Source organism: Bos mutus, chromosome 5 (assembly GCF_027580195.1).
Source record: "Bos mutus isolate GX-2022 chromosome 5, NWIPB_WYAK_1.1, whole genome shotgun sequence".
NCBI lineage: Eukaryota > Metazoa > Chordata > Mammalia > Artiodactyla > Bovidae > Bos > Bos mutus.
Genome location: NC_091621.1, coordinates 43,008,625 through 43,021,829, shown reverse-complemented (window position 1 = coordinate 43,021,829; position 13,205 = coordinate 43,008,625). Strand labels below are relative to the sequence as shown.

General features: G+C 35.5%; 1 protein-coding gene across 4 annotated transcripts in view; it reads right to left on the bottom strand.

The window, feature by feature from the left end:
• Window positions 1-1,712: 1,712 nt before the first annotated feature.
• Window positions 1,713-13,205, bottom strand: part of LARP4 (La ribonucleoprotein 4) — a 71,652-nt gene continuing 60,159 nt past the window's right edge. For 3 of the 4 annotated variants that reach the window (XM_005892024.2, XM_070370763.1, XM_070370765.1), the window contains 4 exons: window positions 10,782-10,943; window positions 7,510-7,634; window positions 7,224-7,392; window positions 1,713-6,149 (listed from right to left, as the gene is read on the bottom strand). In XM_005892024.2, coding sequence (XP_005892086.1) covers window positions 5,811-6,149; window positions 7,224-7,392; window positions 7,510-7,634; window positions 10,782-10,943 — 795 coding nt within the window. In that variant the 3' untranslated portion in view covers window positions 1,713-5,810. The remainder of the gene's footprint in view (window positions 6,150-7,223; window positions 7,393-7,509; window positions 7,635-10,781; window positions 10,944-13,205) is intronic. The other variant, XM_070370764.1, reaches the window with a different exon arrangement.

Genomic DNA, 13,205 nt, shown 5'->3' with positions numbered 1-13,205 from the left:
TTTTTTTCTGCATAGCACACTGCCTGGAAGTGTAAATACTGGTAATACTGGACATACTGGCTAAATGAACACCCCACTCATGATTCCCTTCAATGCTGTCAATACCCTGAGTTTTGACATGTTGAGGTCATAGTTATTTGTATAGGCAGAATTTGGAATGTGAAACAGCTAAAATAGAACTTAAGACAAATAACAGCCTACATAAGGGTATAGGGAGGCTGAGGTTCTACCACTATCATTAAGTGTGATACAGCAGATACACAAAGGAAACACAAGAGAAGTATAGGGGCTTCATAGATCTGCAGAACAGCTACCAAAATGAATGTAAAAGAAACAACTTTTAGGAAGCTTGTTCCTTCCTACAACACCAGATGATGATGAAGGCCCATATTTAGGAGCATTATGAAAAAAGTAAAAACATCTCAATTCCTTTAAACCCTCATACCAACTAAAGACATCCATGATAGTTTTCATGCCAAAGATTTTAAAGGAAACTCACAACCCTTTAGTAGTAAACGTTAAAACTTTTTATAAAAACTTCTACGCATAAAATTGAAATTTAAACTTGGGAGACATACAATACTCCGTTAACATTTTCTAACAAGGCATATATAAGGTTATCTCAGTGATGAGAATCTTTCGACAAAGCCACTTTTAAAACAACTGAAAAGCCTACATAATTAAGTTTATCAACTGGGCATTAGTTCACCAAAAATAATACACAATTATACTGTGTTCCTGATATGGTAAAGAAGAAAATTAACTTATGCATCTCCTCTCTTGACCAAATAAACTCAAAACACCTGATAGGAAGGCCCTAATGCTTTGTCAACCTGTTACCCCTATAAATCTGGATGATTTTGCTGATAACAGCTAACTTCATTAAGATAAATGTTCATTAGCAAAATAAAGGTTTTAGCTCTTGCAAGGACAATATTACTGAGCTAAGTAATTATCAAAGTGAATGTTCACATTAAATTTTACCATTATGTACATTATTTATAAACATACAACACATAACTTGGTTGAATAAAAATTTCTGAATATATGATTAGAATATTTAATTTGAAATTAGCCTATATTTAAAAGACCTTGATTTCTACTATTAAAAAGTTTATTATAGCTAGACAATTCAAGAACTGTGGCATACACTTAAGGGCTTTATAGCAATACTATATTAAATAAAAGTTGAGCTACCACATTAATTTAGATATCAGCTATTTGAAAAAGTCACAGATTATTCAGTTTTTCCATTTTTGCCATTATCATAGATTAAAAAAAAAATTAAGACTCATACTGTTTGTACTCAAAGCAAAGAGGTGGTTGAAAATGTAAAGGTAACCAAGGCTTTCTCTTCAAAACAGAAGTTTAAAGGTCCAGAGCCTACATACTCAAGTCAGGTCATTATCTGACCCATGAAGGCAAAACTCTAAAGATATATATTGCCTTATGATTTTTCTCCCCTTCAATAACTGCTTCTGACACTAAAAGAATAAAACCCCAGAATCACAGAGCTGAATCTTCTAGCTTTTTACTCTCTCACTTTGCAGATGAAGTATCACACAATCCACTTCAAGCCCCACCCCCCCACACACAAAGAAACCAACAGCTGAAATCAGAACAGAACTAGAGTGGGCAACATGAAAAGTAATCAGCAAGTAAATACAAGCAGTCGTTAGATATAAGCCACCTGGAGAAAAGGAAACCAGTCCTGCTTTTTAATAATTTTATTTTTTCTAATTTTGTGTTATTTTAATTTCCGATAGCACCTTGGCAATGTTGAAAACAAAAATACAAATACAAGGATGTACTCATTTTAACATAATATGCATGAGCATATGCACATGTCAGGGGGTGCTGGGGGGGCAGTTTGGACAACAAGAACAAACCTAAGCAATGAACAAGAGAAGCCAGATAACTAACTGGTTCTGACTCCCAAGCCCAAACATTTACGAGATGTCACTCAAAGGACACCAGAATCAAGCAAAAACCAAAAAAACAAAACCCAATAATGATGCAGACTGTTTCTTATACTAATCAGTATTTTGTGCTGCATAACTGAAAGTAAAACCATTTTATACACAGCCTTATTGATATCTCACTTGTACTTTTAGAAACCATCTACTCAAAAATTTGCAGCTTTTAACAATAAAATTGAAACTATTTAACAATCAGGTGGCTTTTAAAAGAAAATACACTCAACTTGAAAACAAATTCTCTTTTAACTTCTTAAAATATTCTCAATTAATGAGGGCTGAAATGTCTATATTTCTTCTTGAAATCTCAGACTAGTTAAATTAGCATACACCAAAAAGCCCTAGGTTAAATTAATGGCCACCAAATTGTAAAGAAATGTAAAAAGTTATGAAAGAACGCCATAAATTGTAGTTAAGAATTTATAAAAATCCCTCAAAAGGAACATACTTTCGCATTTTACCTTTTCTGTAAAAACAAAAACAGTACTTTAAAAATATGGTTAATATACATGGCCAATATATATATCAGAAACTTAAGCCCAGTACTGTTTAACGGTGTCAAAGTAAAAAAACAGTGGACATTTAAGCCAAAAGATTACATATTAATGTCACAACTAATAAAACTTTAGAACGTGTTCAGTGACTTTTAAATACTATTTTCTGCTCCAGCAGATGCTAATACTCTCATGAAGCCTTCTCCAAAGCCATCCTGGTTATTTAAAAAAGAAAAAGGAATGTAAAACAATATTCAAGCTACCTTAATTTTTAGGAACCCAAAATAAATAAATCTGCATGTCATTTGATCACATGCAAATTGAACACATATGATAACAATAAAACCATATCACTGAAAGATCATATCTTCTTCTAAAATCCAGTTGAAAAAAATTTAGATGGATCATTCCTTTAAATGCCAGTGTATTTGCAAAAATGAAATTACTCAGATTAAAGACAGGCCTAGATAACATGAAAATCTTAATTATCTGGATAGAAAATGGAGGCAGATTTTGCCATCTCTATATAGCTTCTCTATGAAGTGCAAGGTGATGAACTTGTACAACTCTTCTCCTCATACCTTAAGAACTATATATAGCAGAAGATCACTGTACCACACACTCAATTATCATTTGTATCTACTTTTACCCTTCAACAACCCAAGGAAGTGTTAAGTCATAAGAATGAAGAGAAACTCTAGACATTTAAATTCTGCCTTCTAAAGAACCAAATAAATAGTTAAAACTACAATGAACGCCCAACCCTCATCAGTTTACAGAGTAACGTCGGACAAAAAAACCATCAGTTTCACACAACTCACAGGCATCATTTAGGTACAGACCTTAATCTGATGTAATAAAATAAATGCTAAATACATACTGTGAATATATATATTATATATATATATACACACACACACATACACACATTATTCTTTCCTATACATCCCATCAAAATGGAAACTATTAGCTGTAATGAGGGCAAATTAAGTTAAAACACTGTATTTAATAAGAAATTTTTAAATGGTCATGTTTTAAAATTTTTACTTTCAATAACATTCTTGGAAAAAGCAAGAACACACTTGCTTTCTTAAAGAACTCTTTTGTCTTGTGTATCAATTAAAACATTTAGTTTTTAGAAGTTAGGTAGACTAACAGTAAGACACACAAGGATACAAACAATAAAGGCCTATTTATGTGACACATTGTAAAAAAAAAAGTTTCATCTAAGTGCAATAATTAAGTTTATAATCCTTACCAAGTGATTTTTATAAAATGTTTATTCTCTTAAATCCAATGCATTCACAGAGTGTTAACACTTTAAATGCTTATCATTCCACCAGCTGCAGCATTATCTAAGTAAACCAAAATAAGCACTTTTATCATAGATGTAGTCAATGATTATTAATACTTCTTTTTTTCTTTAAAGGACCTAAACTTCCCCCAAATTTCAACACAGGTAGTTTTATTGTATGTTTCATTTAGTAGAAAATAGTGTGTAGAAATGAATAGCTTCGAACTGCTTAAATATATTATATCATGTTATCAATCCACCAAATCAAAAGCAATTGCCAAGCTGAATAATAAGTTACAAAGAAGTGATAATTCTGGATTGTACAGAAATGTGCAGTGTTTTCAAAGCTCTGAACAATTACCTATTAATACAAATCTCCAAAGGTTAACTTAGAGTTGGAAGATGAGTTTCACAGTAATGTAATTTTAACCTCCATTTACATTCATTTTAATATATTACTAAGATGTTTATTCTATGTCACAATGGTGCTTTCCAGTGTTCACAATTTACAGTTTCAGTTTGTACAAATGTAATTCACTAACATAAGGGACAGTTATTACTATCACAAACCATCCCTAAAGAGAAAACACAGAACTCTGAATATGGTATGACTTAAAACAGATTAATGCAATGGTTTTTGATTTTTTAGCCATTTTCTAAACACCAGCATGTAAACTTGCCTATTTCATATAAGAGTTACAACTGTATTCACTGAGAAATTATGTTAATTTTAATTATCTTTCTAACTCATTAACTCAAAAATTTTGTAACTTGCTGGCTCTGTTTCTGTGAATTCCAAACTTTTTTTTTTTTTTTTGGGAAGAGAAAGAAAGGAGGTGATAAATACATTGTAAACAGAAAAAAGTTGTCCCCAAATTAAGCCTTTAAAAAGAAATTTCTTTTAATGTCTACACTATTTAACACTTTAAGAGTTGGCTACAACGTTTCATCTTTAACACTAACAAATAAATTATTGTAGGGTCAGCCTGCCCTACCATTCTGGGATCTAAGTTCTAAATACATGACCAGAAGAGTAAAATACTTCAATGTTCAAGTCAGAAATTTAGAACAGTTATGATTTGACTAGACTGATAAAAGGCAGTTAGAAACATACAATTCTATAGTTGGTTGGTTATTTTTTGCTTTTGGGGGTGGGTAGTCAAAGAACTGAGAGTACAAATGAAGTTAACAAAAGAAAACTGTTTCCTATTTTAGGGGGCTGGGGAGAATCACAGGGCTGCTTAAACCTCTGAACTCCGTTTGACCCACCCACTCAGATCTACCACAAAATTGCAATTTTTTGAATAACCCCCATTCTTTCCTTGAATTTCAAATTGATTGGTAGTCATATCTCTAAGTACAATCAGAGTTTAACAGCTTGTTGAATGAAGTATTAGTAAGGTTGAAAAGACAGACTAAATTTCAAACTGGAAAAAAAATCTACTCAAGTATTACATTCAGTTTTCAAATCATTTACTAACTTGACAACAGATTTGGCTTCAATCACACTTGCACACACTCACACCACAACAGGCACCCCAGCCACTGATCTGTTTTGCAACACAAGGCCATATAGGCAGAAATGGCATTCTCCAAGCCAAACTTTAAATAGATTAAAAAAATTAATTTCTAATTTTACAGAAATGCTTCTTCAAAAAATATTTTCTCTCAATCCCTCGTCTCCTACTGAAGGATGTGTAATATGTTTTTTTCCCAAGCTAAATCTGAACCCTCAAAATTGATTCCAGGCAGAAGATCTCTGCAAATTAAAATCAAAAACAAAAATAGAAAAATTATATTTTTATATATGTATACATATATATATATATTTTATACTGATTGGAATCCTCCAGCATTTTAAAATCACTTTAGAGATGAATTTTGGGATTCTACTGCTCACAACTCCAAAATCCGTAATGATTTAAGGATGCACTTGCTCTTGCTTCCTTCCTGGCCACCCCCTCCCCTCCAAAACAGTTCAGTATAGCCACGGCTCAAGTTTAATGGGAAGAGAGAGAAGGTTTTGAATAGTTTTCGTTTTGTTTTTTACTTTGGTGATCTGGGTGGCACATATTGCTCTTTGCCATTACGTCGAGTCACTCCCTGAGGTATAGACCTATGGCCAAACTGGCGTCTCTGTTCCCTGATTTTTCCAGCTGCTCCCCTGGGAATGGCATTGCCTCGGAAGCCAGAGTAATCCTTACTAGCCCTTGCTTCTGGCTTCTCGTGTTGTTTCTCAAATGACTTCTCAGGAGCTCCATTCTCTTCATTTTTGGTGGGAGATACTGCATTGGAGCGCAGCTCTCTCAGTGGCTGCGCAAGAGCTGGAGCTGGCTCTTTAGGGGGCTTCTGGCACACTTCAGCATAACTGAGCTTTCGAGGTTCCTTTGAAGTAGAGAAACAAAAACGTTTATGGTACATACACTCTAAGTGATAGAGTTCAAAAAGAATAGTGTCAACCACAAGAAATCAGTAAAGAAAGGGCAACAGGCAATCTCATACAAATTGCTATTAAAGTATATTGGTGTATTGGTACAATTAAAAACACTTTTTGAATATAATTAAAAAGTCCTAGCAATTTACATATGATACCATAATTTCACTTGAAATATTTATGTGAAGGATATACAAGTCAGCACTGTTGATAGTGATGCAAAAAACTGGAACCTAAGCGTCTAACAAGGAAAAACAGATTAAATTAATAATGATGATGAAATACAATGGTTCCATTCTCTCTTCCCTGGCTAAGAATCCTGAGAGAGACTGCAAAAATCTCAGGAGAGCATCTGGAAACCAATAATGATAAAGTCTTAACTACCTCATCTGAAAAGGAGAACAGGGATGCTGTGAGAACGGGCCAAAGCATGCAAAAAGACTGTAGCTCTGATCCTAGCATAAAGAATGCATCCAAAAACTGGCAGCTGCTATTCTATTATTACTTTTGTTATTAAATGACAAGGTAAAATGTTCTTAACCTAGAAAAAAGAAAGAGCTGTACCAAAAATGGACAGTTATAGCAATAAATGAAAGACTTATGGCTAAATTCTATGTGTTCTTACCCCACCCGCTCTGCATTTCTGTATTTTTCAAATTTATAAAAATGATTCTGGAAACTTAATAAAGATGGCAGTGGCCCCTCAAGGGTTTCATAGATTTGTTAAGCATTATATAGAAAGAATTTCAAGAGGCTCAAAGCCAAAAAAGACAGTTACCAAGAAAAGTAAGCTTCACTTAACCATAATGATTGGAAATAATGACAATAATTTCTTCATTCCCTCAACAAGGTTAAATTTTCCCTTTTCTTCAGACTGACTTTAAACTCTTTTTTGATGCAGGCAGCCAGCCCCAGTTTGGGCTATTTCCAAATGACTCTGCTCTAGCAGAGTTCCATGAAAAATAAAATTTCTCATTATTTAACCTATTGTTTTATTCTCACATAAACTAAATTTATCAAGTTACCTGCAGGGCCACAGCTACAGCCGCACTTATGTTACTATTACATGGTGAAGCAGTATTTGTTCTCGATGGCTTTGCAGTACTTGGGGAAGAAACTGGTACTGTTGGCTGGCTGGGAACATCCTTCTGAACAGTGGAATCCTCTACTAGATCCTTTTCAGGCTGAGTTGTGCTACCAAAAAAAGAACTTGACATTAGGCTTAGAATATAGCACAAAGAAACAGCTGAGCAAATGACCAGATGCAAAAGTAATCTTAATGTGAAAGATCATCTGCACTGAAACGTGTACCTTAATGCAGAAAGCTCAGCTGTACATGGGGGACTGGGGCTCATACTGAGTTGCTGGGCAGAGGTGCAGTCTGTCTGTCCATCTTCTGCAGGCACTGGGCAGCTAACTCTGAACTCTTCATTATCCTTAAAGTGGAAACATATTTAAAAATTGAATTTATATAGATACTTCTCCAAAGACGATAAACATGGCCAATAAGAACATGCATGAAAAGTTTGACACAATTATCCAATAGGGAAATGCAAATCAAAACTACAATGAGAAACCACTTCACACTCACCTAGGATAGCTATAATCAGTAAGACAGACAGATAACAAATGTTAGTGGTGGTATGTAGATATTGGGATTCTCAAACATTGAGGATGGAAATGTAAAATATGCAGCCGCTCTGTTAAAACAGAGCAATTCTATTCAGTTAAAAATCTAAGAGAAAACATATGTCTATATAAAAATTTTAATACAAATGTTCACAGTACCATTATTCATAATAGCCAAAAAGTGAACAAGCTAAATATTCAGCTGGTGAGTGGATGAACAAAACGTGGTATATATCTATCCAATGGAATATCACCGCACAGTGAAGGAATGAAGCACTGATACACACTAAAACAAAGAATGGTCCATGAGGACATTATGCTAAGTGAAATAAGCCAGTCACAAAAAGACAAATATTGTTTGATTCCACATATATGAGGTGCCTAGAATAGTCAAATTCACAGACACAAAGCAGAATGCTGGTTGCCAGGGGCTAAGGGAAGAGCGGGATGTGAGCGACACATTTATCATGGTTAAGATGATAAATTTTACGTTACATGTATTTTACTACAAGTATAAAGAAAGAAAAACTAGAAAGACCCCTAAGAAATTAAAATCGACTGACAAAATTTCAATAAATTTTTAGGGGTATGGGATTAAAATTTTAAAAAATTTCACAATAGGTTTTAAAGGTAACATTCAGAAAAACTTTGTAGAAAATACAGACAAGTAAAAGACGAAAATTAGAAAAGCCAAACAAGAAAATCAGAAATCTGACATACAAGGTCCAGTATCAAATTAAGTGTTTATCTCACATTTGTGGGTTAGAATTACAAGAAGTACACTTTATTGTTATTCTTTAAAAATGTATCTGTGTATCACTGGAATTAGATTTTCTGAGCAGAGGAGTCATGTAGCAGTTTCTGATGAGATGTCTCCAACACACCCCTGAAATGAGATGTGTGCATGTCCAACTTTTTGTGATCTTGTGGACTGTACCCCACCAGGCCCCTCTGTCCAAGGGATTCTCTAGGCAAGAACACTGGAGCAGGTTGTCATTTCCTTCTCCAGGGGATCTTCCTGACCCAGGGATCAAACCCAAGCCTCCTGTGTCTCCTGCACTGGCAGGCAGGTTCTTTACCACTAGCACCACCAGGCAACCAACAGCTCTATGTATCACACCTCACCAAATCTGAGAAGTGTAAAACATACCGATTAGTTTATATACTACTAAGAAAAAACACTGCCACTAAAACTATAATAGATTTTAATTGTAAGACAGCATAATTTTCAAAGGTGAAAATGTTTAAAAAAAAAAAATCTATCTTAGAATCAGTGAGTCAAAGTCAAAGTGTTAGTTGCTCAGTTGTGTTTGACTCTTTGCAACCCCATGGACTGCAGCCCACCAGGCTCCTCTGTCCATGGAATTCTCCAGGCAAGATATGGGAAGTGGATTGCCATTTCCTTATCCAGGGAGTGAACCCGGGTCTCCTGCAATGCAGGCAGATTCTTTACCATTTAAACAACTACAAAATAACAGAATTACATAATTTAAAAAAAGACTGTAAAATACCTTAAAAATTCTGAGGGAAAGCAATTTCTAATAAAGAATTCTACAGTAAAAAGCTACTGGTCAAGCTTGAGAACCGAAAAACATTTTTAGAATGCAAGATCTCAAAACATTTATACTAAAAACCTCTTATAAAGGAAGCCTAGGAAGATCTGACTGACCATAAAATGGGAAAGTCAAGCAAGAGTAAGAAGAAGGGATCTACCAAAGAGGATTCTTAGGATGCTGGTGAAGTCCCAGGAACACAGCTGTGCAGAGTATAAGAAAGGAAACATAATAACAGTACCCTATGAGGCTCAGTTCAGAGAGGGCAACGGCACACCACTCCAGTACTCTTGCCTGGCAAATCCCATGGACGGAGGAGCCTGGTAGGCTGCAGCCCATGGGGTCGCTAAGAGTGAGACACGAATGAGTGGCTTCACTTTCACTTTTCACTTTCATGCATTGGAGAAGGAAATGGCAACCCACTCCAGTATTCTTGCCTGGAGGATCCCAGAGACGGCAGAGCCTGGTGGGCTGCCGTCTACGGGGTCACACAGAGTCGGACACGACTGAAGTGACTTAGCATTAGCATGATGCTCAGTTATGGGGGAAAAAAAAGATGCAATATTGAGATATGACTCATAAATGATGGCGTGACCTACTTTAACTGGCAGTGTCTTTTTTTCTTAGTGATACCAAAATAACGGGGCATCCTTTAACTGATGGCATCACAGATATGACGAAATACAATATACTGGGAGGATAAAGTGCATCGGTTTAAGAGAGTTAAACCCTTAGCTTCTAGAGTGTAAAGTTAATAGACAACATCTAAAAATGAATAGTCAAGAAGTAGTAGTATAAACATGTTAAATTAGAAATACAAGGATAAATATGAGGAGAAAAAGCTAGAGTTGAAAGTGGATTCAAGGGACACTTTTTCTTTAAAAGCCCAGATATATTATGTACATATACTCTTAAAAATAAAATTGAGTTAGAAACAAAAGGTAGAAAATGAGAAAAATTTGTGGGGCATGAAGATTTAGCATATAAAGGGCTAAACTCAAAAATATTGTAGGATGGGTTATCCCAAGCTTTTGACTGCAACTCTCCATTTATTTGAAAGACTGAGTTTACCAAAGTAACTTAGAATTCACTGGCATTATCAGTTAATTGGAAATGACACAAGTTGAAACAACACTTTCCACTCAGCTTGCCTTAATTAGTTCTACCAAGCTGGGATGACTGATACAAAGACATGCAAATATGAAGAAACATTTTATTGACCTTGTGTAGCTCTAACACAAATCTTTGCATAAGACTCGAATTATGCTAAAAACCTCATGAATTAAAAACTCTGGCAGAAGTAAGCACTGAGCACAAATAAAATTCTAATTCTAATAATAACCCTGAAAACAAAGGCAAAAATTGGTCCCATAAGATACAGATCGATGCTTCAGTGTTTACCTTTTCTTTGCAGACACCCTTAACAACATCAGACATCCTGCTCTCCAAAACAAGTTCACCTGGGGTTCTTGATGAACTTCCAGGTAAAGGAGGAAAATTTGAGGCTAGTAAGTCAAACTTTGGTGTGGGAACCTTTGCTTCAGCTGTTGAAGGATGGGGTCTCTAAAAGACACAAGTCAAAAAACAGGTTACATGTCCATTTCATTCCTTAACCCTGTACCACAGAAGCTGAAAGCTGTAGAAACAAACAAAATTGCACCCTAATGAACAGAACTCTTCCTCTATAAATTCTTAGATTCTCATCTCAGGTGAACTCTCAGTAATGTATTGGTCCAGTTCATCCTTAGTCAGCTTCTTCTCTTGGTTCCTTTGCAAACTTTGCCACTTTCCTTAAACCTTCTAATCAATCTCCGCTATTCTTTGCTTTCTAAATTTGCTATACCCTCTCCCGTAACAACAACAAACCTTACACTACCTAGATTTGCCAGCATCTTTTCTCCTTCCATAGTCTCAAGAGAAAACAATATCCTTCCTTAAGAATCTTATCTTGCTTTCATCTACCCCACTCTATATTCTCAGACAAACTTCTCACATGTTATATTTTCTCCTCTACTCCCTCACCTCTGTATTTACCACATCACTAAAACTGCTGTGACAAGTCACCAATACCTTACACAATACAAAATCTGAGGTTTCCCCCACTGACCTCACTAGAGCAAACATTCTTTCCTATGGGAGCTCATTCTTCCTTTAGCTTCTGATACTTTCTCTTCATTCTCAGGTCTGACAAGCATGTGCTCTTCTTTCCCTGTCAACTTCTTTGGAAGGTTTTTGATTTCTGTATGATTACTAACTGCCTTTACAAACTCTCCCTGTGTGATATCCATTATCCATGGCTTCAACTACTACCTACGTGCAAACAACTCTAAAAACAATAATTTTCACTTTTTGGAAAATTTTTGGTTGCACAACTCTGAAAATTTACCAAAAATCACTAGGTTGTACACTTTTAAATATTTTCAGAGCAGATCTTTGCCCGAAACCAAGATATCCACTTGACTATTAGCTATCTCCACTTGGATTTCTCTTGGATACTTCAAACAAAATGAAATAATTCATTTTTCAACCCCAAAGCTACCATGATCCTCAAGATTCCATTCTTGCTGTTTTACAAATCAGTCTGCACAGAGTCCCCTGCATGATCTTATCCATTCTTATAACTGTAATCACAACAAGTCAGTCTATAAATTCTAAATTTCACCTCTAGCTAAGATCTCCTCACTGCACGATGGCATCCCCTCCCTGCCCTTTCTACAAAAAAGCATGTTTGCCTACTTTCCTTTCAATCCTCGACCCAGATGTTTTCAACACATCGAACAGACCTCAAACCTAACTCTCCTCTCAATTGTTCAGGGCCACTTGGAAGATTAACATGGCCTGCTATAATGATATCTTTAAAAACTTGCCTTACAATCTCAAGGCTGTCCATGGTATAGAAAGCTGTAAATGCAAACAACCACACTTTTTAAAGGGTTCACAGCTTGCCCCAAATTATTCTTTGTGTTAAAATGCAATTATTTTTCTTTCAAAGTTGGTTGCTCTTTACTGCTTAAACATGTGGTATCTGTATATTTTTAGGTATATTACACAAACACTATATAGTATACTATTAGATATGTATACTAATTTGCTATTTATACATGTAAAGCATTATATTCCACACATATATAAATGTAAATTCTAGTGTTTTCTTGAAACCTCCATGCTCTCCTACACCACTTTTTTTTTTGGTGTTTTTTTTTTTTTTTTAATTTATTTATTTATTTTTTGGAGACTAATTACTTTATAAAATTGTAGTGGTTTCGCCATACATTGACATGAATCCGCCAAGGGTGTACATGTGTTCCCCATCCTGAACCCCCTTCCCACCTCCCTCCCCATCCCATCCCTCTGGGTCATCCCAGTGTACCAGCCCCGAGCACCCGGTATCATGCATCGAATCTGGACTGGCGATACGTTTCACATTCTCCCAAACCATCCCACCCTCGCCCTCTCCCACGGAGTCTAAAAGACTGTTCTATACATCTGTGTCTCTTTTGCTGTCTCGCATACAGGGCTATCGTTACCATCTTTCTAAATTCCATATATATGCATTAGTATACTGTATTGGTACTTTTCTTTCTGGCTTACTTCACTCTGTATAATAGGCTCCAGTTTCATCCACCTCATTAGAACTGATTCAAATGTATTCTTTCTAATGGCTGAATAATATTCCATTGTGTATATGTACCACAGCTTTCTTATCCATTCGTCTGCTGATGGACATCTAGGTTGCTTTCATGTCCTGGCTATTATAAACAGTGCCGCGATGAACATTGGGGTACACGTGTCTCTTTCGATTCTGATTTCCTCGGTGTGTATGCC